This window comes from Actinia tenebrosa, unplaced genomic scaffold (assembly GCF_029948245.1).
Source record: "Actinia tenebrosa isolate PJP-AT-01 unplaced genomic scaffold, QUT_ActTen_1.0 PGA_scaffold12__29_contigs__length_12842862, whole genome shotgun sequence".
Lineage (NCBI taxonomy): Eukaryota > Metazoa > Cnidaria > Anthozoa > Actiniaria > Actiniidae > Actinia > Actinia tenebrosa.
The window spans coordinates 10,034,282-10,060,573 of record NW_028292572.1 but is presented as its reverse complement, the minus strand read 5'-3'; the positions used below and the strand labels follow the sequence as shown (position 1 = coordinate 10,060,573).

General features: G+C 39.3%; 4 protein-coding genes across 4 annotated transcripts in view; 2 read left to right on the top strand and 2 right to left on the bottom strand.

Annotated features, from left to right (window-relative positions):
* Positions 1–9,330, bottom strand: part of LOC116297054 (uncharacterized) — a 30,402-nt gene extending 21,072 nt beyond the window's left edge. The window contains exon 1 of the mRNA XM_089028000.1: positions 7,407–9,330. Within this exon, the coding sequence (XP_088884126.1) occupies positions 7,407–9,330 (1,924 nt within the window). The remainder of the gene's footprint in view (positions 1–7,406) is intronic.
* On the bottom strand, positions 9,095–10,290 carry LOC148912231 (uncharacterized). The gene has a single exon (XM_089027999.1). It carries the CDS (start codon positions 10,288–10,290, stop codon positions 9,415–9,417), a length of 876 nt encoding a protein of 291 aa, XP_088884125.1. The 3' UTR covers positions 9,095–9,414.
* Positions 10,291–11,971: 1,681 nt separating this feature from the next.
* On the top strand, positions 11,972–16,885 carry LOC148912230 (uncharacterized). Its single transcript, XM_089027998.1, has 3 exons — positions 11,972–11,999; positions 12,116–12,385; positions 15,627–16,885. Exons 1-3 carry the CDS (start codon positions 11,972–11,974, stop codon positions 16,649–16,651), a joined length of 1,323 nt encoding a protein of 440 aa, XP_088884124.1. The 3' UTR covers positions 16,652–16,885.
* A 742-nt stretch (positions 16,886–17,627) lies between these two features.
* Positions 17,628–22,997, top strand: LOC148912229 (uncharacterized). Its single transcript, XM_089027997.1, has one exon. It carries the CDS (start codon positions 17,628–17,630, stop codon positions 22,995–22,997), a length of 5,370 nt encoding a protein of 1,789 aa, XP_088884123.1.
* The last annotated feature ends 3,295 nt before the right edge of the window (positions 22,998–26,292 follow it).

The following is a 26,292-nucleotide window of genomic DNA, read 5'->3' as shown; positions in this document are numbered from 1 at the left end:
GCATAGTCCATGCTTTTTGCCCGAAAAATGGCCAAAATGACCAATTTATAACCTTCATAAATAATGCATTATTTTCAAAAAGGTGTGAAATTGGGCCAAAATCGATCAAAACCATGGGCTATAGTCCATGCTTTTTGACTGAAAATTAAACAAAAATGACTATTTTTATGACACTCATAAATAATGCATTACTTTCAAAAAGGTTTGAAATTGGGCCAAAATCGATCAAAAACCATGGGCTATAGTCCATGCTTTTTGACTGAAAAATTAACAAAAATGACTATTTTTATGGACACTCATAATAATGCATTATTTTCAAAAAGGTTTGAAATTGGGCCAAAATCGATTAAAACCATGGGCTATAGTCCATGCTTTTTTGCCCGAAAATGGCCAAAAATAACCAATTTTATAACCTTCATTAATAATGCATTATTTTCAAAAAGGTGTGAAATTGGGCCAAAATCGATCAAAACCATGGGCTATAGTCCATGCTTTTTGACTGAAAATTAACAAAAATGACTATTTTTATGACACTCATAAATAATGCATTATTTTCAAAAAGGTGTGAAATTGGGCCAAAATCGATCAAAACCATGGGCTTAGTCCATGCTTTTTGCCCGAAAATGGCCAAAAATGACCAATTTTATAAACTTCATAAATAAGGCATTATTTTCGAAAAGGTGTGAAATTGGACCAAAATCGATCAAAACCATGGGCTATAGTCCATGCTTTTTGCCCGAAAATGGCCAAAAATGAGTATTTTTATGACCCTTTAAAATAATGCATTATTTTCGAAAAGGTGTGAAATTGGGCCAAAATCGATCAAAACCATGGGCTATAGTCCATGCTTTTTGCCCGAAAATGGCCAAAAATGAGTATTTTTATGACCCTTTAAAATAATGCATTATTTTCGAAAAGGTGTTAAATCGGGCCAAAATCGATCAAAACCATGGGCTATAGTCCATGCTTTTTGCCCGAAAATGGCCAAAAATAGCCTATTCTTATGACCTTCATAAAAAATGCATTATTTTCAAAAAGGTGTGAAATTGGGCCAAAATCGATCAAAACCATGGGCTTAGTCCATGCTTTTTGCCCGAAAATGGCAAAAAATGACCTATTTTTATGACCTTTATAAATAAGGCATTATTTTCAAAAAGGTGTGAAATTGGACCAAAATCGATCAAAACCATGCGCTATAGTCCATGCTTTTTGCCCGAAAATGGCCAAAAATGAGTATTTTTATGACCCTTTAAAATAATGCATTATTTTCGAAAAGGTGTGAAATTGGACCAAAATCGATCAAAACCATGGGCTATAGTCCATGCTTTTTGACTGAAAATAGCCGAAAATGACCATTTTTATGACTCTTTAAAATAATGCATTATTTTCGAAAAGGTGTGAAATTGGACCAAAATCGATCAAAACCATGGGCTATAGTCCATGCTTTTTGACTGAAAATAGCCAAAAATGACCATTTTTATGACCCTTTAAAATAATGCATTTTTTCCCCAAAAGTGTGAAATTGGGCCAAAATCGATCAAAACCATGGGCTATAGTCCATGCTTTTTGCCCGAAAATGGCCAATAATGACTATTTTTATGACACTCATAAATAATGCATTATTTTCAAAAAGGTGTGAAATTGGGCCAAAATCGATCAAAACCATGGGCTATAGTCCATGCTTTTTGCCCGAAAATGGCCAAAAATGAGTATTTTTATCACCCTTTAAAATAATGCATAATTTTCGAAAAGGTGTGAAATTGGACCAAAATCGATCAAAACCATAGGCTATAGTCCATGCTTTTTGCCCGAAAATGGCCAAAAATGACCAATTTTATAACCTTCATAAATAATGCATTATTTTCAAAAAGGTGTGAAATTGGGCCAAAATCGATCAAAACCATGGGCTATAGTCCATGCTTTTTTCCCGAAAATGGCCAAAAATGACCTATTTTTATGACCTTCATAAATAATGCATTATTTTCAAAAAGGTGTGAAATTGGACCAAAATCGATCAAAACCATGGGCTATAGTCCATGCTTTTTGCCCGAAAATGGTCAAAAATGACCAATTTTATAACCTTCATAAATAATGCATTATTTTCAAAAAGGTGTGAAATTGGGCCAAAATCGATCAAAACCATGGGCTATAGTCCATGCTTTTTGCTCGAAAATGGCCAAAAATGACCTATTCTTATGACCTTCATAAAAAATGCATTATTTTCAAAACGGTGTGAAATTGGGCCAAAATCGATCAAAACCATGGGCTATAGTCCATGCTTTTTGACTGAAAATGGCCAAAAATGACCTATTTTTATGACCTTTATAAATAAGGCATTATTTTCAAAAAGGTGTAAAATTTTGCCAAAATCGATCAAAACCATAGGCTATAGTCCATGCTTTTTCCCCGAAAATGGCCAAAAATGACCAATTTTATAAACTTCATAAAGAAGGCATTATTTTCGAAAAGGTGTGAAATTGGACCAAAATCGATCAAAACCATGTGCTATAGTCCATGCTTTTTGCCCGAAAATGGCCAAAAATGAGTATTTTTATGACCCTTTAAAATAGTGCATTATTTTCGTAAAGGTGTGAAATTGGACCAAAATCGATCAAAACCATGTGCTATAGTCCATGCTTTTTGCCCGAAAATGGCAAAAAATGAGTATTTTTATGACCCTTTAAAATAATGCATTATTTTCGAAAAGGTGTGAAATTGGACCAAAATCGATCAAAGCCATGGGCTATAGTCCATGCTTTTTGACTGAAAATAGCCGAAAATGACCATTTTTATGACTCTTTAAAATAATGCATTATTTTCGAAAAGGTGTGAAATTGGGCCAAAATCGATCAAAACCATGGGCTATAGTCAATGCTTTTTGTCAGAAGATGGCTAAAAATGACCTATTTTCAGATTGGTTATTTCGAAGCCAAAAATAAAGCAAAAATAACCAAGTTGGGATTTTGTCTTACCGTGGTTATTTGGAAACCAAAAATGAAGCTAAAATAATCACGATCGTCTTTTTCCTTACCGTGGTTATTTCAAAGTCAAAATTGAAGCTAAATAACCAATTTCGGCTTGAAAAGCTGTAAAATGTTCCAAAATCGATCAAAACCATGGGCTATAGTCCATGCTTTTTGCCCGAAAATGGCCAAAAATGACCAATTTCATAACCTTCATAAATAATGCATTATTTTCAAAAAGGTTTGAAATTGGGCCAAAATCGATCAAAACCATGGGCTATAGTCCATGCTTTTTGCCCGAAAATGGCCAAAAATGACCAATTTTATAACCTTCATAAATAATGCATTATTTTCAAAAAGGTGTGAAATTGGGCCAAAATCGATCAAAACCATGGGCTATAGTCCATGCTTTTTGACTGAAAATTAACAAAAATGACTATTTTTATGACACTCATAAATAATGCATTATTTTCAAAAAGGTTTGAAATTGGGCCAAAATCGATCAAAACCATGGGCTATAGTCCATGCTTTTTGCCCGAAAATGGCCAAAAATGACCAATTTTATAACCTTCATAAATAATGCATTATTTTCAAAAAGGTGTGAAATTGGGCCAAAATCCATCAAAACCATGGGCTATAGTCCATGCTTTTTGACTGAAAATTAACAAAAATGACTATTTTTATGACACTCATAAATAATGCATTATTTTCAAAAAGGTATGAAATTGGGCCAAAATCGATCAAAACCATGGGCTTAGTCCATGCTTTTTGCCCGAAAATGGCCAAAAATGACCTATTTTTATGACCTTTATAAATAAGGCATTATTTTCAAAAAGGTGTGAAATTGGGCCAAAATCGATCAAAACCATAGGCTATAGTCCATGCTTTTTGCCCGAAAATGGCCAAAAATGACCCATTTTATAACCTTGATAAAAAATGCATTATTTTCAAAAAGGTGTGAAATTGGGCCAAAATCGATCAAAACCATGGGCTTAGTCCATGCTTTTTGCCCGAAAATGGCCAAAAATGACCTATTTTTATGACCTTTATAAATAAGGCATTATTTTCAAAAAGGTGTGAAATTGGGCCAAAATCGATCAAAACCATAGGCTATAGTCCATGCTTTTTGCCCGAAAATGGCCAAAAATGACCAATTTTATAAACTTCATAAATAAGGCATTATTTTCGAAAAGGTGTGAAATTGGACCAAAATCGATCAAAACCATGGGCTATAGTCCATGCTTTTTGCCCGAAAATGGCCAAAAATGAGTATTTTTATGATCCTTTAAAATAATGCATTATTTTCGAAAAGGTGTGAAATTGGACCAAAATCGATCAAAACCATGGGCTATAGTCCATGCTTTTTGCCCGAAAATGGCCAAAAATGAGTATTTTTATGACCCTTTAAAATAATGCATTATTTTCGAAAAGGTGTGAAATTGGACCAAAATCGATCAAAACCATGGGCTATAGTCCATGCTTTTTGACTGAAAATAGCCGAAAATGACCATTTTTATGACTCTTTAAAATAATGCATTATTTTCGAAAAGGTGTGAAATTGGACCAAAATCGATCAAAACCATGGGCTATAGTCCATGCTTTTTGACTGAAAATAGCCAAAAATGACCATTTTTATGACCTTTTAAAATAATGCATTTTTTCCCCAAAAGTGTGAAATTGGGCCAAAATCGATCAAAACCATGGGCTATAGTCCATGCTTTTTGCCCGAAAATGGCCAAAAATGACCTATTTTTATGACACTCATAAATAATGCATTATTTTCAAAAAGGTGTGAAATTGGGCCAAAATCGATCAAAACCATGGGCTATAGTCCATGCTTTTTGCCCGAAAATGGCCAAAAATGAGTATTTTTATCACCCTGTAAAGTAATGCATTATTTTCGAAAAGGTGTGAAATTGGACCAAAATCGATCAAAACCATGGGCTATAGTCCATGCTTTTTGACTGAAAATAGCCGAAAATGACCATTTTTATGACCCTTTAAAATAATGCATTTTTTTCCCAAAAGTGTGAAATTGGGCCAAAATCGATCAAAACCATGGGCTATAGTCCATGCTTTTTGCCCGAAAATGGCCAAAAATGACTATTTTTATGACACTCATTAATAATGCATTATTTTCAAAAAGGTGTGAAATTGGGCCAAAATCGATCAAAACCATGGGCTATAGTCCATGCTTTTTGCCCGAAAATGGCCTAAAATGACCAATTTTATAACCTTCATAAATAATGCATTATTTTCAAAAAGATGCGAAATTGGGCCAAAATCGATCAAAACCATGGGCTATAGTCCATGCTTTTTGCCCGAAAATGGCCAAAAATGACCAATTTTATAACCTTCATAAATAATGCATTATTTTCAAAAAGGTGTGAAATTGTGCCAAAATCGATCAAAACCATGGGCTATAGTCCATGCTTTTTGCCCGAAAATGGCCAAAAATGACCAATTTTATAACCTTCATAAATAATGCATGATTTTCAAAAAGATGCGAAATTGGGCCAAAATCGATCAAAACCATGGGCTATAGTCCATGCTTTTTGCCCGAAAATGGCCAAAAATGACCAATTTTATAACCTTCATAAATAATGCATTATTTTCAAAAAGGTGTGAAATTGTGCCAAAATCGATCAAAACCATGGGCTATAGTCCATGCTGTTTGCCCGAAAATGGCCAAAAATGACTAATTTTATAACCTTCATAAATAATGCATTATTTTCAAAAAGGTGTGAAATTGGGCCAAAATCGATCAAAACCATGGGCTATAGTCCATGCTTTTTGCCCGAAAATGGCCAAAAATGACCAATTTTATAACCTTCATAAATAATGCATTATTTTCAAAAAGGTGTGAAAATGGGCCAAAATCGATCAAAACCATGGGCTATAGTCCATGCTTGTTGCCCGAAATGGCCAAAAATGACCAATTTTATAACCTTCATAAATAATGCATTATTTTCGAAAAGGTGTGAAATTGGGCCAAAATCGATCAAAACCATGGGCTATAGTCAATGCTTTTTGTCAGAAGATGGCTAAAAATGACCTATTTTCAGATTGGTTATTTCGAAGCCAAAAATAAAGCAAAAATAACCAAGTTGGGATTTTGTCTTACCGTGGTTATTTGGAAACCAAAAATGAAGCTAAAATAACCACGATCGTCTTTTTCCTTACCGTGGTTATTTCAAAGTCAAAATTGAAGCTAAATAACCAATTTCGGCTTGAAAAGCTGTAAAATGTTCCAAAATCCATCAAAACCATGGGCTATAGTCCATGATTTTTGCCCGAAAAAGTCCAAAAATGACCAATTTTATAACCTTCATAAATAATGCATTATTTTCAAAAAGGTGTGAAATTGGGCCAAAATCGATCAAAACCATGGGAAGGAAGGAAGGAAGGAAGGAAGCTTCTTTATTTTACCATGGTAAAAACATCAGTCGATTGCCTAAAAATATTTAAAAGTAAAGATTTACGAATAAAAAGCTCGTTACTGTTTTACATGTTTGCCGTGGAGCCCTTAGTTACAACTTTTCTTACTGTATAGACTATCAATTTCCGTTTTAAATTTTCGTATTGACATGACCTCTTTTATATTTAATGGTAGGTCATTCCACAATTTTGCCCCACTATAACTGAATGATCGTTTTAGATATTCAGTGTGTGGCTTAGGTATTGACAGTTTTTTATCATGATTTCGAAGGTTGTATTTAGTATGGTAGTCGGAGAAAAGGTTTTGTAAGTAAACTGGTGTACGTTCCTGCATCGTTTTAAACATTAGTAGGGCTTTTTGTTTTTTACGACGAATTGCAAGTGTATCCCAGTTTAATTGGTCAAGGAGATGGCTAGATCTTATGTCATAGTTAGATCTTGTGATAACTCTAGCCGCTCGATTTTGACGCTTTTGTAGTTGAACACATAGTTTATCACTTAATCCATCCCAAACTGCACTACAATAGTCCAGTTTGGGTAGAATCAAGGCTTCGTAGATTTGGATGGCACTATCGGTCGAAATGAATGGGCGAACACGTTTTAGAGCCCCTATACTTGATGAGATTTTCTTCGAAATGTCGTTAACATGTTCTGACCAATTAAGGTTTTTATCAATAGTGACACCCAAAGATTTGGTGTGATCAACTTGTTTAACGCTAGTTCCATTAATCGCAATATTAATAGTGGAATCGCATTGCGCTGTCAACTTTTGGCGGGACCCAATAATCATAAATTCCGTTTTCGCTACATTCAAGCTTAGCTTATTTGCTAACAACCACTGATGTATATTAGTGAGTTCAGTGTTGATGCTTGGTTCCAAGTCCCCTACATTTTTACCATGAAAGCTGATGCTGGTATCATCAGCAAACATTCTTGTTATGGCTTGCGCCAAACAATTTGGTAAGTCATTAATATACAGGAGAAATAAAAGTGGGCCTAAATTACTGCCTTGTGGTACACCGCAGCTCACAGTACAAGGCTCAGACAGACTTCCGTTAACACTGCACAGCTGAGACCTCGTCAGTAAATAAGAACGGAACCACTTGAGTGAGCCTTCATCTACACCATAATTCGATAGTTTGGACAAAAGAATTTCATGATCTATGGTGTCGAAGGCTTTTTGGAGGTCTATGAAGATAACTCCGTTAAGTAGTCCCTTGTCTATATTAACTGACCATTCGTTCGTTGCTTCGAGCAACGCGGTGACAGTGCTGTGCAGGGAACGAAAGCCTGACTGGCATTCCGTCAATAACTGGTTTTCATTCAAATAATCGTATAGTTGATCATAAACGATCTTCTCAAATATCTTTGAAGCAGTGGGAATGACCGAGATTGGGCGATAATTGTTTAGGTCAGTTTTCTCCCCTTTTTTAAATATAGGCGTTACTTTCGCTATTTTCCACTCCCTAGGAAAAATGCCCATTTTAATAGATTGTCGAAAAATCACAGTGAGAGATGGTCCCACTATAGAAGCGGACATTTTTAGCAATTTGTTGGGTATGTTATCCAAGCCTGCAGCTTTCTTTTCCTTTATACTTCCTAACAAGTCGCAAACAGTTTGCTCACTTGGAGGTTGGATAGAGAAAGTTTTACCGGTTGCAGGTTTCAGAAATGATTCAAATTTAATGTCAGATGGAGGTAATTTGTTGGCTAGAGTCTGACCTATACTTGTGAAATGTTCATTGAAAATCTCGGCCATCTCACTTGGTGAGGTTACTGATTTATTGGCAACTTTAATTTCGGAAACGCCGGAAAATTTGCTAGCCTTTCGAGCACTTAGATCATTAAGGAGCTGCCATGTTTTCCGAGGATCAGATTTATTTAGGGCTAAATTTTCCGTAAAGTATTTTTTCTTCGCTAATCTAATTTCGTTATTAATCCTGTTTCTCGATTCTTTGTATTTTTTCCAAAATAGGTCACTGTCAGTGGAAATTGCTTTCCTTTTCAATTGGTTACGTGACCGCATTTTCTGTATTAGCTCCGTTGTGATCCATGGTGAGTTTTTCCTTCCCACACGCTTGTGGCGAACAGGCAGGTGGGAATCAATACACTTGGTTAGCAAGGTTTTCCAGTGAATCCACATATCATTCGGATCATCGTAAGACTTAATGTCTGACCATGGCAGTTGTTTGAGATCACTCAAAAATTTGTCTTGATCGAAATTTCTGAAGTTACGTACCTCAATTTTGCGAGCCTTTGACGGCTCGTAATGAATTTTTCTCGTCATGAATACTAAAGAGTGATCACTGATGCCAAGATGATACACACCTGACTTACTAATTTTGTCGGGAGTGTTTGTCACACATAAGTCAATTAATGATTTAGTGTTATGCGTTACACGTGTTGGCTCATTTACTAACTGATAAAGCCCATAGATATCCAAAATATCGATTAAATTAGATGAAGCTAGGTTCGTTCTCGTTAGTTCTAAGAGATCGCAATTTATATCACCTAACAAATAATAATCGAGATTTGTCTTGTCAATGCTATCTATGAGCTTTTCAAATGTCGTGAATAACTCGAGGGGTGAGTTGGGAGGGCGATACCAAGTACTAACTAAGAATGATTTTGATCGTGGCTTAAAGATTTCTATAGTGATGAGTTCTACGATCCCATCATCAAAGTCTTCGCGTCTTTGATAACTCAGGTTGTTTCTCATGTAAATACATACGCCTCCTCCGTTTCTACCATTCTGAGATCGATCTTTTCTGACAATATCGAAACCCTCTATATGTAACTCAGAATCCATAATGGTAGAGTCTAATTTAGTTTCATTGATTGCCAGGATATCAATTTCGGGAGATGCGGCGAGAAACACCCGTAATTCATCAATGTGCGCAACTAAGCTATTAATATTTAAGGAAGCCATTGTTAAACCACGACCAAATATTTTGTCTAAATTACGTGACTTACCCTTGTTCCCTTTCTCTATGGGCTCCATGACATTTAGTTCCTATGTCTTCTTTAAAAAATTAATAAAATTGGTTGCAAACTGTTTGGTTCCTGATCTATTTAGATGGAGCCCACTCCGGTTTAGATGTTCGTCAGGCTTGATGTTGGAATGTTCTATATAGTTCCAGTTGTTCCTTTCGCAAAGCTGTTTGATGATGGTGTTGGCTTCTTTTGCCTTTCTGTTTAGCGATTCGTCGTCGCTTCTCTGGATGATACTTGAGACAGCTACCTTTGTTGAGTTGTTATTTACAAGGGAGGCCAACTCGGCAATTTCTTCAGCACAAGCTTGTGCAGAACTGGATGAGCGTAAACTGTTGGTGCCAACATGTAAGAGTATTTCATCTGGTTTTTTATTTATAAGTGGCTTGACGTGATATTTCATATCGGCAGTTGTAGAACCAGGAAATGTCCAAACTTTGACTTTTGAAGTCTTCGACATCTTGTGCCCTTGTAAGTATTTGATCATCGAGTCGCCGACAATGAAGATGTCTTTCTTTGTGCTGTTGGATTCATTCTTTTGTTTGGGTCTTTTAGGGTAATTAGGCTCTTTTTCTTTTTGGGCACTAGGCTTCTTGATTTTCTTTGTTTCTTTGTCTCGAGGGGCATTTGGAATTTCATTTTTGGCTTCTGTTAAGGCAGAGGATTCCCTGGAGGAAATACTTGGTGGTTTATGCAAATTCGGCTTGTTTTCCTCATCAATAACAATTTTAGGTATTGGTTTTGCTTGTAAACCCTCTTCTTTTTCAAGATTAAGTAAACGTATTGTGGTTAACAGGGCCCTGTTGTCTTCATGGACTTTCTGGTTTTCCCTTTCAAGCAATAAAACTTTCTCTCTGAGTTCTCTGTTTTCACTTAACACACATGGGCTATAGTCCATGCTTTTTGCCCGAAAATGGCCAAAAATGACCATTTTTATGACCCTTTAAAATAATGCATTATTTTCAAAAAGGTGTGAAAATGGGCCAAAATCGATCAAAACCATGGGCTATAGTCCATGCTTTTTGCCCGAAAATGGACAAAAATGACCCATTTTATAACCTTCATAAAAAATGCATTATTTTCAAAAAGGTGTGAAATTGGGCCAAAATCGATCAAAACCATGGGCTATAGTCCATGCTTTTTGCCCGAAAATGGCCAAAAATGAGTATTTTTATGACCCTTTAAAATAATGCATTATTTTCGAAAAGGTGTGAAATTGGGCCAAAATCGATCAAAACCATGGGCTATAGTCCATGCTTTTTGCCCGAAAATGGCCAAAAATGACCATTTTTATGACCCTTTAAAATAAAACATTATTTTCAAAAAGGTGTGAAAATGGGCTAAAATCGATCAAAACCATGGGCTATAGTCCATGCTTTTTGCCCGAAAATGGCCAAAAATGACCATTTTTATGACCTTCATAAATAATGTATTATTTTCAAAAAGGTGTGAAATTGGGCCAAAATCGATCAAAACCATGGGCTATAGTCCATGCTTTTTGCCCGAAAATGGCCAAAAATGACCAATTTTATAACCTTCATAAATAATGCATTATTTTCAAAAAGGTGTGAAATTGTGCCAAAATCGATCAAAACCATGGGCTATAGTCCATGCTTTTTGCCCGAAAATGGCCAAAAATGACCAATTTTATAACCTTCATAAATAATGCATTATTTTCAAAAAGGTGTGAAATTGGGCCAAAATCGATCAAAACCATGGGCTACAGTCCATGCTTTTTGCCCGAAAATGGACAAAAATGACCCATTTTATAACCTTCATAAAAAATGCATTATTTTCAAAAAGGTGTGAAATTGGGCCAAAATCGATCAAAACCATGGGCTATAGTCCATGCTTTTTGCCCGAAAATGGCCAAAAATGAGTATTTTTATGACCCTTTAAAATAATGCATTATTTTCGAAAAGGTGTGAAATTGGGCCAAAATCGATCAAAACCATGGGCTATAGTCCATGCTTTTTGCCCGAAAATGGCCAAAAATGACCATTTTTATGACCCTTTAAAATAAAACATTATTTTCAAAAAGGTGTGAAAATGGGCTAAAATCGATCAAAACCATGGGCTATAGTCCATGCTTTTTGCCCGAAAATGGCCAAAAATGACCATTTTTATGACCTTCATAAATAATGTATTATTTTCAAAAAGGTGTGAAATTGGGCCAAAATCGATCAAAACCATGGGCTATAGTCCATGCTTTTTGCCCGAAAATGGCCAAAAATGACCAATTTTATAACCTTCATAAATAATGCATTATTTTCAAAAAGGTGTGAAATTGTGCCAAAATCGATCAAAACCATGGGCTACAGTCCATGCTTTTTGCCCGAAAATGGCCAAAAATGACCAATTTTATAACCTTCATAAATAATGCATTATTTTCAAAAAGGTGTGAAATTGGGCCAAAATCGATCAAAACCATGGGCTATAGTCCATGCTTTTTGCCCGAAAATGGCCAAAAATGACCAATTTTATAACCTTCATAAATAATGCATTATTTTGCAAAAGGTGTGAAATTGGGCCAAAATCGATCAAAACTGTTTCGTTATGCGCGAAAAGCATGAATTTAAATGTGGTTAAATAAATTATTTAAGCAAAGTTAGAGTTGAACTAAGTAGCCTGTTATCGCAAGTATCTGTCATCAAAAGGCTATAGCTTCGCGGCCATCTGATAAGCAAATTAATGTCTCACGCAATGAGATGAATGATGAACAGATGGTATCTGGGGACGAAGCTTGCATCGGGTGCTATCCAATTTCGCTAACGCCACGTGCTATCCGATTTCGCTAACGCTATGCGCTACTACGGCCGTACTCTCTGCAGAAGACCGGCAGGAGATTATCCGGGAGGTTGTTCAAGCGGTTTTGGAGGCATCCTCTGCAAATGGGTCAGGAAACTCGTCCTCCTCGCCACCTTATTCTTCACAGCCTGCACTGCCAACTTCTTCCACCTCCGCAGTGGTTTCTGCTACGCAGGACGCTACAGGTACGTCTATTTTACCTGTACCTTCATTCGCCAGCACTTTTACGCTACCATCGCAGTCATTGGCTGACACGAGCGCTACGCTAGCTTTCTCAGCATCTGTGCCGAGCTCCGTCTCGTCGGTTTGGGCGCCATCATTGCCATCTGTTTCGGCGGTCTTGCATCAGCCTTTTATCGTTGGCCCAGGTTGCTCTCCCGTTCCCGCAAAGCTGGTTACCCAGATCATCAGTGGCAAGTTCGTCGACATGAGCGATCTCATTTCTCCTAACCTGGTGGAGACGGAAAACGAGCCCCAACTCTTCTTTGATGGTCGCATCGTTTTGACCTCTACGCCCAAGCGCCAGCGGCGAAAGGTAGAGGACATAATGACGTGGGTCGAGGCGTTCAGCATTTACTCGCTCGTGCTGACTTCTTATTTTCCCAATCGCTGGAAAGATCTTTTGCTCTACAAGCTGCTTATTCTGCGAACCTATCGCCAGTTTAGCGGCCGGGCTTGGCTGTCTTACGATAAGGCTTTTCGTGAGCACGCAGCAGCAAGCAAACTCACAGACTGGTCGCACATCAATAGCCAGCTCTACAGTTTCCACACCGCGGGATCTGTCCCACGCGCTCTCAGTGCTACAGCTGCTGAAGGAGCAGAACCCAAGGGCTCATCCAATAGCGACACCATATGCCGTTCTTGGAATCGGGGGCAGTGTTCTTCGCGTTATAGTGGCTGCCGCTTCGCACACAAGTGCTCTTCATGTTCTGGCCGCCATCGCTTGGTAGATTGCCCGAGTGGGACCGACGAGTCTTCGGAGTCCAAACGGAAATCCACGTTTGCCGAGTCGTCGGGGGAACTTCACAGGTCTAAGCGCCGCTAATCCAAGCACGCTAGTACTTTATGTTATACTTATGGTTCTTACAAAAAAAAAAAAAAAAAAAAATGTTCCGTTTAATTTGTTCTTTAGCTTTAGCTATCTTGTATAGCACTCTATAATTTTCGCTCGTAATCTTGTCTAGACAGTTCAAGTGCATTTAGATTGTGTATTGTCAATTGTCTGGAACGTTTCAATGGTCTCGGGACATTTCGTTCCGTCGTTATTTCTTTTCTGCATGCTAGGCTTTATAAGAAACGCAGACGATGTCACTGGTATTTCATTGCATATGATATATATACATATATATATATATTAAAAAAAAAAAAAAAAAAAAAAAAAAACCTTTCGTGCTAGGACTTTTGTGTTATCTCTCTATGCTGTCATACCTTTTAGCGCGTTATATTTACAAAACCTTGATACAATCTTTTCGCGTAACCAGGCCCTTAAGAAATTAGCTTTGCTGTCAGTCTGGCCTCTATGATTGGCTGCGGCGTTATTAGGACAATTAAGCCGTCTTCTAGCTGTCTCTGTAGGTCCCTTTGTATGCTATCGCAACAGCATTTCAAGCTTTACGTCGGGACCCTCTTACGCGTTTATTTTGCTAAGTTTTCGTTCTTTTCGAGTCCCGTGTTATCGCCAGAGTGGGTCCTCCCCCTCCCATAGCATATACTTTACTCTCGATATATTATGTTTATGTGCATGTAATTTTACCCCGTCTAAGTTCCTATCTAGGGTAATTAGCTTTACTCGTCGTTTATCGCCTCACGTATCTCTTTTTAAGTCGTGTGAGCAGTTCGGAACATCTGCCGGTCACTATTATTTTCACGGTCGTATTGTATCTTCTTTCAGCTATGCTTAACCTCCCGTTGGTATCTGACGTCACGCCCCTTAGTGTTGAGTGGTTTTCCCAAGAGTTGCTATCACACCCAGACCAGATTGAAGTGGCTTATGTTTTAAGTGGGATTCGATATGGTTTCAAAGTTGGATTCCAAAGTCAACTCAGCTCTTTAAGATCGGCCAAGAGTAACAAGGAAACCGCTATCCACAACCCTCAGGTGATTGATTCGTATCTGCAAAACGAGGTCAGGTCGAACAGGGTCGCGGGCCCCTTCTCCGAACCTCCCCTTCCTGACCTGCACGTCAGCAGCTTTGGGGTGATACCTAAGCGTGGCCAGCCTGGAAAATGGAGGCTCATAGTGGACCTTTCATCTCCCAGGGGACTTAGCGTGAACGATGGTATCGACCGCGAGGCTTTTACCCTTCAGTATGTCAGGGTTGATCAAATCATCCGGATGATCTCTATCCTTGGTACCGGAGCACTGATGGCAAAGTTCGACGTCGAATCGGCCTACCGTAATATTCCGGTTCATCCTTCTGACAGGTACCTTCTCGGTATGAAGTGGCGCGGAAAGTATTACGTTGACTTAGCGTTACCTTTTGGTCTTCGATCAGCCCCGTTTATTTTCAATGCGGTAGCCTCGATGATAGAGTGGATTTTGGTGAACAATTACCAAGTTAGCAATCTCGTTCATTATCTTGATGATTTTATCATGGCGGGCCCTCCTAACACTGACGCCTGCGCAGTTAACCTAGCTAAGTCACGTCAAGTATGCCGCACTCTAGGTGTTCTGCTACATCCCGACAAATGCATAGGCCCTGATACTACCCTGGTTGTTTTAGGCATCGAATTGGACTCAGTGAACCAAATTGCTCGTTTGCCAGCAGATAAGTTATGCAACCTTAAACTATTGATTGCTACCTGGCGGTCGCGACGCTGGTGTAATAGACATCACCTAGAATCGTTGATTGGCCACCTCCACCACGCAGCGAAGGTGGTGTGGCCTGGTCGCACGTTTATACGGCGCATGATTGACCTGCTAGGCTGTTTCCGCAAGCGAGACCATCCTATACGTCTGAATTGCGAGTTCCATCGCGACTTAGACTGGTGGCACCAGTTCCTCTCTACGTGGCACGGGGTTTCTTTTTGGCTGTATCCTGGTATCCCAGTCGTAGGCGATACCCAGGTGGTATCGGACGCCTCAGGAGCAATTGGTTATGGAGCTTTTCTGGACCAAGCGTGGTTCAACGGTGTCTGGTTGGAGAAGCAGGGTTCTCAATCTATTGCATATAAGGAACTCTTTCCGATCGTTCTAGCCGCGCATGTGTGGGGCCATCGGTGGTCCAAAAAGCATGTCATCTTTCGTTCCGACAACGAGGCTGTGGTGTTCATGCTGAACGGCAGGACTTCTAAAGTCCCCGACCTGATGCGGCTGTTGCGCAGTCTGTTGCTAGCGGCAGCGCGCTTTAACTTTTCCTTTTCGTCGCTCCACATACCCGGCGTCCACAATGCAATCGCTGATGCCTTATCCCGTTTTCGTTGGCAGGAGTTCAGGCGTTTGGCTCCTTCAGCACACCGATCCCCAACTCCAATTCCGCATCAGCTTCTTCTCAACTTGACCAGTCCACTCTAAAGAAACAGTGTCAGGAATTCCTCCTAAATGGCCTGGCTCCCACCACACGTCGCACTTACGCGTCTGCTCAGCGTAAATTTATTGATTTTTGCCATCAGCTTGGCAAAGTTCCTGTCTTACCTGCAGATGAGAGAACTTTATGCCTTTTTGTAACGTTTCTGGCACAGTCGCTTCAGCATCGGTCTATTAAAGTCTACCTGTCAGCGGTTCGGGCCCTTCACATCGAGCAGGGTCACGCAGATCCATTGGTAAATTGTCCGCGGCTGCATCAAGTCTTTCGGGGCATTAAACGTTCCCAAGGGTCCCAGTTTTCACAGCGTCTACCGATTACCGACGCTCTCATGCTCACCATTTTCAAGGCCCTGGATATTGACTCGTTTGACCATGCCATGTTTTGGTCGTCATGTACGCTCGCATACTTTGGTTTCCTGCGATCGGCAGAGTTTACGGTCTCCAGCTTGGCCAGTTTCGACCCCACCATTCACCTGCAGGTCTCGGACTTGTCGTTTGATAATTTGGACCGACCATCGTGCTTACGGGTATGGATCAAAGCATCCAAAACCGATCCTTTCCGCGCAGGGTGCTATGTTCACATTGGTTGTGGCGTCTCCCCACTGTGTGCGGTGACTGCAATGTCCGCTTTTCTGCATAAAAGAGGAAATGCTTCAGGTCCACTATTCTTATTAAAGAATGGCCAACCATTGTCTCGAGAGTTGCTGACGTCGTGGCTGAGGGATATTTTCGCTGGTGCGGGAGTGACTGGTAATTTTTCCAGCCATAGCTTCAGGATTGGAGCCGCCACAGTTGCAGCGCGCAATGGTGTTCCAGATCACATGATCCAAACCCTTGGCAGATGGACTAGTAACGCTTATCAAAGTTATATCCGGACACCTACAGAATCCTTAGCCTCGATCTCGCGCTATCTTTCTCAAGCTTAATTTCCTGGAGTGACCTTAGTTTGGGTTGGTGCTTGGATCATTGTGGTGGGAGGCCCTTCTTCCTGTTCCTCCTCTCCAAGCACCTTGGAGAATCATTTGGAGGTGACAGGGTTGCCATAGTTACCGCTGACCTCCGCCGAGTTCCCGAGGCTCCTCCCACCCAAGCACCAACGCCAAGCTCATCTACGTGTGATGAGTTTAAATGTGGTTAAATAAAATATTTAAGCAAAGTTAGACTTGAACTAAGTTGCCTGTTATCGCAAGTATCTGTCATCAAAAGGCTATAGCTTCGCGGCCATCTGATAAGCAAATTAATGTCTCACGCAATGAGATGAATGATGAACAGATGGTATCTGGGGACGAAGCTTGCATCGGGTGCTATCCAATTTCGCTAACGCCACGTGCTATCCGATTTCGCTAACGCTATGCGCTATCTCATATCGCTAACGCTAGCTTACGCAGTTTGTACGCTACACCAACGCTATTTGTTTTCCCACCCACCCTCCACTAAAGTAAGTATAGGTAAGTATTCCACTGCCAAGTCAGTGTGACGGTGCTAGGTGGGAGGTGACAGGGTTGCCATAGTTACCGCTGACCTCCGCCGAATTCCCGAGGCTCCTCCCACCCAAGCACCAACGCCAAGCTCATCTACGTGTGATGAGTTTAATAATAGATTCCTTTCTGCACGCACGCACGAGTAGCTTGCCTCGGATTAAGTCGCATTTGTATATAAGTAAGTGACGCTAATTTAAATTCAGTTCGTCGAGTTTCAGAGCAAGCTACCGGGTAAGTCAGATCGCTTAAACTTTATATATATTTTTCTACACAAGTAACGTTTTATTTTGCTTCGCATTTTTTAGATTTCGAACCAACTCGTATATAACTCGCGAAGAGAATTAGTTCTGAAACCGTAGCTTGTAACATTTCGTCAATAAACGAAACATTCGAAATCCGAGCTCACCAAGACGACTGGAACATGGCCGATGACGTTAAGAACCAAAGAGGAGCAGCTAAAGGCAAGTTTACCAGAAAATTAAACGAAGTAAAGAAGGCTATCGACGAAGATTGTGGAGTAGAAATAGTCAAGAGAAATTACGACGAATTGGTTGAAACCTGGAAGACCGTTGAGTTAAAGCACGATGTTTATACCACATTCCTGACTGATGAAGAGGTAGAAGCCGGTGACACATGGATTCTGGAATTGCAAGATTTGTTCAGCGACGCTATGAAACGCCAGAATCAATACGAGAAGAAGAAAACGTCTACCGATAATGAAGCCAAGGAACAAGAAGAAAAGAAGCAAGCGGTTCTTAGAGAAGAAGAGAAATTTCAACGAATGTTAGATCAAGCGTATGTGAGAAGGAGTAGTGCCAAAGCAGTCTTTGGACAAGCTATAAATATTGTGAAATATTCGTCGCTTGCAGCCCTCAAGGTAGCCAAGAAAGAATTAGATGAAGCCTTTGCCGACTGCAAGAAAGCAAACAACGAGTATCTCAGCCTGCTACCCAGAGAAAGTGCCACTCTAGAAATCACGTGGATAGTCGCTATACAGAACATGTACAGTCAAGCTGCTGAGGAAGTTGAAACAAAGTTGACAGAAGAACTAAGTATTCAGGAGACAGCAAAGATGAATAATCTACGGTTGGAAAAAATAAAGATGCCGAGATTCGAAGGAGAATTAAGAGAATATCCGAGATTTAAAGCAGATTTCCAGAAACAAGTTATGACAAGTTTATCAACAGAAACCGCTCCATATACGCTAAGATCCTGTCTTGGCAAAGAACCTTTGGGCGTGGTTAAAAGCGTGGATGATGACATCCACCAAATATGGAAACGCCTAGACGAGAAATATGGTGACCCATCGAAAATCGCTGATGCTATCATAGATACCATACGCAAGGTAAGACCGATAAGAGATGGAGAGAGTAAGCGATTGATCGAATTTATTGATGTCGTGGAAGATGGCTTCAGAGACCTTAAGAGACTTGACCTTGAAGTCGAAATGACAACTACTAGTTCTGTTAGTATAATCGAGAAAAAACTGCCTGCCAGTGTGAGAAAAGAATGGGCTAAGATGGTGACGGATGATGACAGTAAAGTTGAAAGAGTTAACAAGTTCCCTAGTTTGTTGCAGTTTTTACTAAGCCAGAAGAGAGCGATAGAATACGACGCAGCTGAATTACGTACAAGCAACACTTCATACAAATCAGCAGCCCATCATGTAGTAGCTAAAGAACAAGATACTCGCCAACCAGGAGAGAGACAACAGCGTTATTCTGATGGAAAGATTTCCCAGAAGTGCTTGTTACATGACAACGCGGATCACTGGACAGATGAATGTCGTATTTACTTATCTAAGCCGTACAGCGAGAAGAAAGATCTAATAAAGACGAAAAAAGCATGCTGGTCATGTCTTAAGCCAGGACACTTGTTCCGAGACTGCAAGAGAAAAAAGAACTGTGGAGAAAGTGGTTGTACCAGACGACATCACAAGACACTTCACAATCCTGAAGAAAGTCAGAACAGTACTGAGGAACCTGTAAGTAACCAACACAGCAAAACACAAGATGAAGAGACACCAAAAGGTAAACGTGCCACGTCCTGTGACAGCTTAGCAGAAGAAACTTGCCTCCTACTTTTTCAAAAAATTCCAACACCTAAAGGAGACGTAAATGTCATGTGGGACAGTGGAGCATCATTATGTTTCATTACCAACGCCAAAGCTGAAGAACAAAGATTGCCAAGCAAGAACGCGCAATTGACTATCATCAAAGTTGGGGGTAAGACGGAGACGATCGACTCTAAAAGGTACAAACTTCATCTGATAGACAAGCAAAGATGTGTGGTAGAGATAGATGCATTCGGGATAGACAGAATCACATCGGACATCCATAGCATCGACGTCGAAGGAGCAGTACATTTATTCAAAGATATCAAGAGAGATGACATAGCAAGGCCTGAAGGATCTGTAGATGTTCTAATTGGTTACGAGTATGCTGCATTTCATTCAGAACCAGAGCAAAAGGTGGAACATTTGATGTTACTGAAAAACAGATTTGGACGATGTCTTGGAGGTAGACACCCACTTCTCAAGGAAGTCAAAGAGACGCGTAGCCAACACGTACTTGGAGGAGTTCATCATGTTAGTCAGGTAAAGCCCAAAGTAGACTTAGAAGATTTCTACAAGATCGAGAATCTTGGGATCGAGTGTACTCCTCGTTGTGGCGGCTGTAAATGTGGAAAGTGCCCTCCTGGATCGAAGGACTATACGCTAAAAGAAGAACGAGAACTGAAGTTAATTGAACAAAACTTGAAATTCAACAATGAAGAAAACACATGGACCGCAGATTACCCTTGGATAAGAAATCCAGCTGAATTACCAGATAACAGGAAAGCAGCAATGGGATTGTTGATGTCTACAGAGAAAAGATTAGTCAAGAATCCAGAACATGCTAAAGTCTATCAAGAGCAAATAGATGATATGATAAACAGAAATGTCGCCAGAAAGCTCACTGCAGAAGAGATGAGACATTACAAAGGACCAGTCCACTACATTTCGCATCACGAGGTTCTTCGTCCAGATTCCAAGTCCACCCCTGTACGAATAGTATTTAACAGTAGCGCTAACTACATGGGTCATGTTTTGAATGAGTATTGGGCCAAGGGACCTGACCTGCTTAATAATTTGCTTGGAGTTCTCGTCAGATTTAGAGAAAATGAAACAGCAATTACTGGAGACATCAAGAAAATGTACCACACAGTCAAGATTGGCATCAAAGATCAGAACACTCATCGATTCTTGTGGAGAAATATGGAGAAGGATAGAGAACCCGACACCTACGTTATTCAGAGAGTATCGTTTGGAGACAAACCCGCTGGTACAATAGCTACTGTAGCCTTGAGAAAAACCGCAGAGATGTCATCAACAGAGTATCCTCAAGCAGCAAAGACCATCACAAGCAATACCTATATGGATGACATCATTGACAGCGTCAAAAGCAAGGAAGAGGCTAAATCTCTAACAACAGACATAGAGACTCTCTTGAGGAAAGGAGGATTTCAAGTCAAATATTGGACGTTCTCACGTGAATCTAATCAAGGTGACGATAAACCGCTTTTACAAGACGAAAGAAATTCAAGTTCAGAGAAAGTTCTTGGTGTGGTATGGAGTCCCGTCAAAGACCAGTTCTACTTTAAAGTGCGTCTAAATTTCTCCCCGAAGAAGAAGAAGTTAAGAACAGAACCCGATTTGAGTGTCAAGCAGATTCCTGAAAGAGTTCCAGAGCCGTTGACAAAGAGAATGATTTTGTCACAAGTTAACGGGATCTATGATCCCCTGGGACTTGCTGGTCCGTTTACTGTGAAAGCAAAGATGCAGATGAGAAGGCTATGGCTGAATGATCCAAAACTTGATTGGGATGATCCTATTCCAGATATGTTCCAAAGTGAATGGTTGCAAATCTTCAAGCACCTTTTTGGTATGGAGAAAATATCGTTCAACAGATGTATCAAGCCAAGTAATGCTGTTGGTGATCCTTCCCTAGTCATTTTCAGCGATGGATCTCAAGAAGCTTATGGTGCATGTGCCTACGCCAGATGGGAAATGCCAGAAAATACGTTTGAGAGTAATCTAATCATGTCGAAGAATCGCCTGACCCCAGTAAAGAAGATGTCAATTGATAGAATTGAATTGTGTGGAGCAGTTCTAAACAAGCGTCTAAAGGTCTTCATAGAGAAAGAATCAAGATACAACTTTGTGAAATTCTACCATCTTGTGGATTCGCAAATTGTGCAAGCTATGGTCCAGAAAGAATCATACGGATTCAATACGTTCGCTGGCACGCGCATAGGTGAAATTCAAGAAAAGACAAATCCCTCTGATTGGTATTGGATTGACGGAGAACTGAACATCGCAGACTGGTTAACACGTGGCAAGAAACCTGATGAACTAGATGTTGACAGTGCCTGGCAAAAGGGACCAGAATTCTTGGAGTTACCAGTAAGTGAATGGCCAATAACCCAGAAACCCACAAGCATAATTCTCCCAGAGACAGTTCAACCTGTTATGATGGCACAAAACATCCAATCAGATACGTTAGAAGTAAGAATCAACATCGAGCGATTCTCATCCTACATCAGATTGCTGAGAGTGACAGCAAGAGTACTGGCTATGTATCAAAAGGACGCAAGTCCAAAAAGCAAACCTAGTTTCAAGAATGCCACAAAACCTCTATCTTCTGAAGAGATCGAGAAAGCTGAACTGTTTTGGATAAGAAACGCACAAGTACAACTGAAACAGAACATGAACAACAAGAGCTCAAAACGCCTTTGTCCTACAACCAACAAGGATCATGGTATGATAACAGTTGGCGGACGAGTAGATAAATGGATGCAAATGAGCTACAATCAAAATGAAGTCATTCTCCTACCCTATGATCATCGTTTTTCTCGTCTTTATGTAACGTACGTACATAATCAAGGACATTATGGCGTCGCGACTACTGTTGCCAAAGTCAGAGCACGATTTTGGATTATTAGTGCTCACAAGATGGCCAAGTCAATAAAGTTTCACTGCGTTACCTGCAAGAAATTGGAAAAGAAGACTGAGGAGCAAGTGATGAGCAAACTTCCAGTAGAAAGGTTAAAGCCTGCACCAGCCTGGAGTTCCATTGGCATCGATCTATTTGGACCCTTTAGCATCCGCGATGAAGTAAAGAAAAGATCCACTGGAAAAGCTTATGGAGTAATCTTCAATTGTCTCGGGTCAAGAGCGGTACACGTGGATGTCTCGCCAGATTATAGTGCCCAGAAGTTCTTGATGGTACTAAGACGTTTTGTTGCCCTGAGAGGTTATCCCAAGCAAATTATCTCAGATAATGGAACACAGCTCGTAGCTGCAAATGAAGAACTAAAGAGCGTGACTCAATCCTGGGACTGGGACAAGCTAGCAGAATTTGGAGCCACCGAAGGAATGCAATGGAAATTTACTCCAGCTGATGCACCATGGTATAACGGTATATCAGAAGCTCTAATAAAGTCGGTCAAGAAAGCATTGACAGTTGCCATTGGAAACAACATTATGACATTTTCAGAGTTGCAGACAGTTTGTTATGAAGCTGCGAATTTGGTAAATGAAAGACCGATCGGAAGACTCCCAACACAACCAGATGATGGCAAGTACTTGTGTCCAAATGACCTTCTTTTAGGAAGATCGACCTCAAGAATTCCAAGTGGACCATTTAAAGAGACAGCCAATCCAAGATACCGCTTCGAATTTGTTCAAAGTATCGTGAATGCATTTTGGAAAAAAATGGACTCAGAATTTCTTCCCAAGTCTGCTCGTTAGACAGAAGTGGCATACCGCCAGACGAGATGTCAAGGTTGGAGATATAGTGATGATACAAGACTCAAACTTGGTGAGAGGAAACTGGAAGCTTGGAAAGGTATCCAAGGCTGAATCAGATCAAGATGGAAAAGTTCGACGAGTGCAAGTACAGTACAAAGTACCCAAGCAAGGGGAGCCGCGGAAAACCTACCAAGGAAGAAACTACACCACTGTAGAGAGAGCAGTCCAAAAATTGGTAGTTCTGATTCCTGTAGAAGAAACTGAATAATGAAGAAAAGAAGGACACTAGAAAGACCTAGTTTGAACTTTAGATAAGAATTATTTATTGAATATGCATCTTGTTTAGTTAGAATTAAGTGTTTTTCCAAGAATTAAGGTTAAGATAAGATTCTTTATTTAGGCCGGGGGGGAGTGTTTCGTTATGCGCGAAAAGCATGAATTTAATAATAGATTCCTTTCTGCACGCACGCACGAGTAGCTTGCCTCGGATTAAGTCGCATTTGTATATAAGTAAGTGACGCTAATTTAAATTCAGTTCGTCGAGTTTCAGAGCAAGCTACCGGGTAAGTCAGATCGCTTAAACTTTATATATATTTTTCTACACAAGTAACGTTTTATTTTGCTTCGCATTTTTTAGATTTCGAACCAACTCGTATATAACTCGCGAAGAGAATTAGTTCTGAAACCGTAGCTTGTAACATTTCGTCAATAAACGAAACAAAAACCATGGGCTATAGTCCATGCTTTTTGCCCGAAATGGCCAAAAATGACTATTTTTATGACACTCATAAATAATGCATTATTTTCGAAAAGGTGTGAAATTGGGCCAAAATCGATCAAAACCATGGGCTATAGTCAATGCTTTTTGTCAGAAGATGGCTAAAAATGACCTATTTTCAGATTGGTTATTTCGAAGCCAAAAATAAAGCAAAAATAACCAAGTTGGGATTTTGTCTTACCGTGGTTATTTGGAAACCAAAAATGAAGCTAAAATAATCACGATCGTCTTTTTCCTTACCGTGGTTATTTCAAAGTCAAAATTGAAGCTAAATAACCAATTTCGGCTTGAAAAGCTGTAAAATGTTCCAAAATCGATCAAAACCATGGGCTATAGTCCATGCTTTTTGCCCGAAAATGGCCAAAAATGACCAATTTCATAACCTTCATAAATAATGCATTATTTTCAAAAAGGTGTGAAATTGGGCCAAAATCGATCAAAACCATGGGCTATAGTCCATGCTTTTTGCCCGAAAATGGCCAAAAATGACCAATTTTATAACCTTCATAAATAATGCATTATTTTCAAAAAGGTGTGAAATTGGGCCAAAATCGATCAAAACCATGGGCTATAGTCCATGCTTTTTGCCCGAAAATGGCCAAAAATGACCAATTTTATAACCTTCATAAATAATGCATTATTTTGCAAAAGGTGTGAAATTGGGCCAAAATCGATCAAAACCATGGGCTATAGTCCATGCTTTTTGCCCGAAAATGGCCAAAAATGACTATTTTTATGACACTCATAAATAATGCATTATTTTCAAAAAGGTGTGAAATTGGGCCAAAATCGATCAAAACCATGGGCTATAGTCCATGCTTTTTGCCCGAAAATGGCCAAAAATGACCAATTTTATAACCTTCATAAATAATGCATTATTTTCAAAAAGGTGTGAAATTGGGCCAAAATCGATCAAAACCATGGGCTATAGTCCATGCTTTTTGACTGAAAATAGCCGAAAATGACCATTTTTATGACCCTTTAAAATAATGCATTATTTTCGAAAAGGTGTGAAATTGGGCCAAAATCGATCAAAACCATGGGCTATATAGTCCATGCTTTTTGCCCGAAAATGGCCAAAAATGACTATTTTTATGACACTCATAAATAATGCATTATTTTCAAAAAGGTGTGAAATTGGGCCAAAATCGATCAAAACCATGGGCTATAGTCCATGCTTTTTGCCCGAAAATGGCCAAAAATGAGTATTTTTATGACACTCATAAATAATGCATTATTTTCAAAAAGGTGTGAAATTGGGCCAAAATCGATCAAAACCATGGGCTATAGTCCATGCTTTTTGACTGAAAATAGCCAAAAATGACAATTTTTATGACACTCATAAATAATGCATTATTTTCAAAAAGGTGTGAAATTGGGCCAAAATCGATCAAAACCATGGGCTATAGTCCATGCTTTTTGCCCGAAAATGGCCAAAAATGACCAATTTTATAACCTTCATAAATAATGCATTATTTTGCAAAAGGTGTGAAATTGGGCCAAAGTCGATCAAAACCATGGGCTATAGTCCATGCTTTTTGACTGAAAATAGCCAAAAATGAGTATTTTTATGACCCTTTAAAATAATGCATTATTTAAAAAAAGGTGTGAAATTGGGCCAAAATCGATCAAAACCATGGGCTATAGTCCATGCTTTTTCCCGAAAATAGCCAAAAATGACCAATTTTATAACCTTCATAAATAATGCATTATTTTCAAAAAGGTGTGAAATTGGGCCAAAATCGATCAAAACCATGGGCTATAGTCCATGCTTTTTGACTGAAAATGGCCAAAAATGACCAATTTTATAACCTTCATAAATAATGCATTATTTTCAAAAAGGTGTGAAATTGGGTCAAAATCGATCAAAACCATGAGCTATAGTCAATGGTTTTTGGCCGAAAATTGCCAAAAATGATCAATTTTTGTTATTTCAAAATTAGTAGTAGTAGTAGTAGTAAACTTTATTATGAAGAGGAAATCGGAATTGCAGAAAAGTGTACCTGTCTCTTACGGGTCTAACAAAAATATAGAGATATATTACAATAATAAAAGGTAATCAAACAAAATTAAACAAAAAATACAAAACATCATGAAAGATAATGAATTGGAGGGTAATATTAGATACAAATTACAAATTTGTATAATACATTAAAGGTATTCAAGTTTTGAAGAAGGCTTGGACCAAGACATACATGCGGGCATGTATAAATAATGCGTATTATTGAAAAGGGTTGGGTTAAAATTGATGCATTGTTATCGAGGTTTTTTTTCTTCATTGTTTAGTGCAATTTTGAAATATACTTGGCTTGTTGCCCACAAGGGTTTCAATGCAAAGCTGCGTGAATAATGCTTAGTGGTTCGTGAAAGGAAGGAGAAAAGAATAAATTTAAATTTATCCGTAGCCTCGTACTGAAACCTTTGTGTGTGATAAGCGAAGTATATCTCTGAAGATGGGTATTGGATAAGATTTTGGAAGATTTAAAGACCCGTAATGGAAGTGAATAGACTTAAACA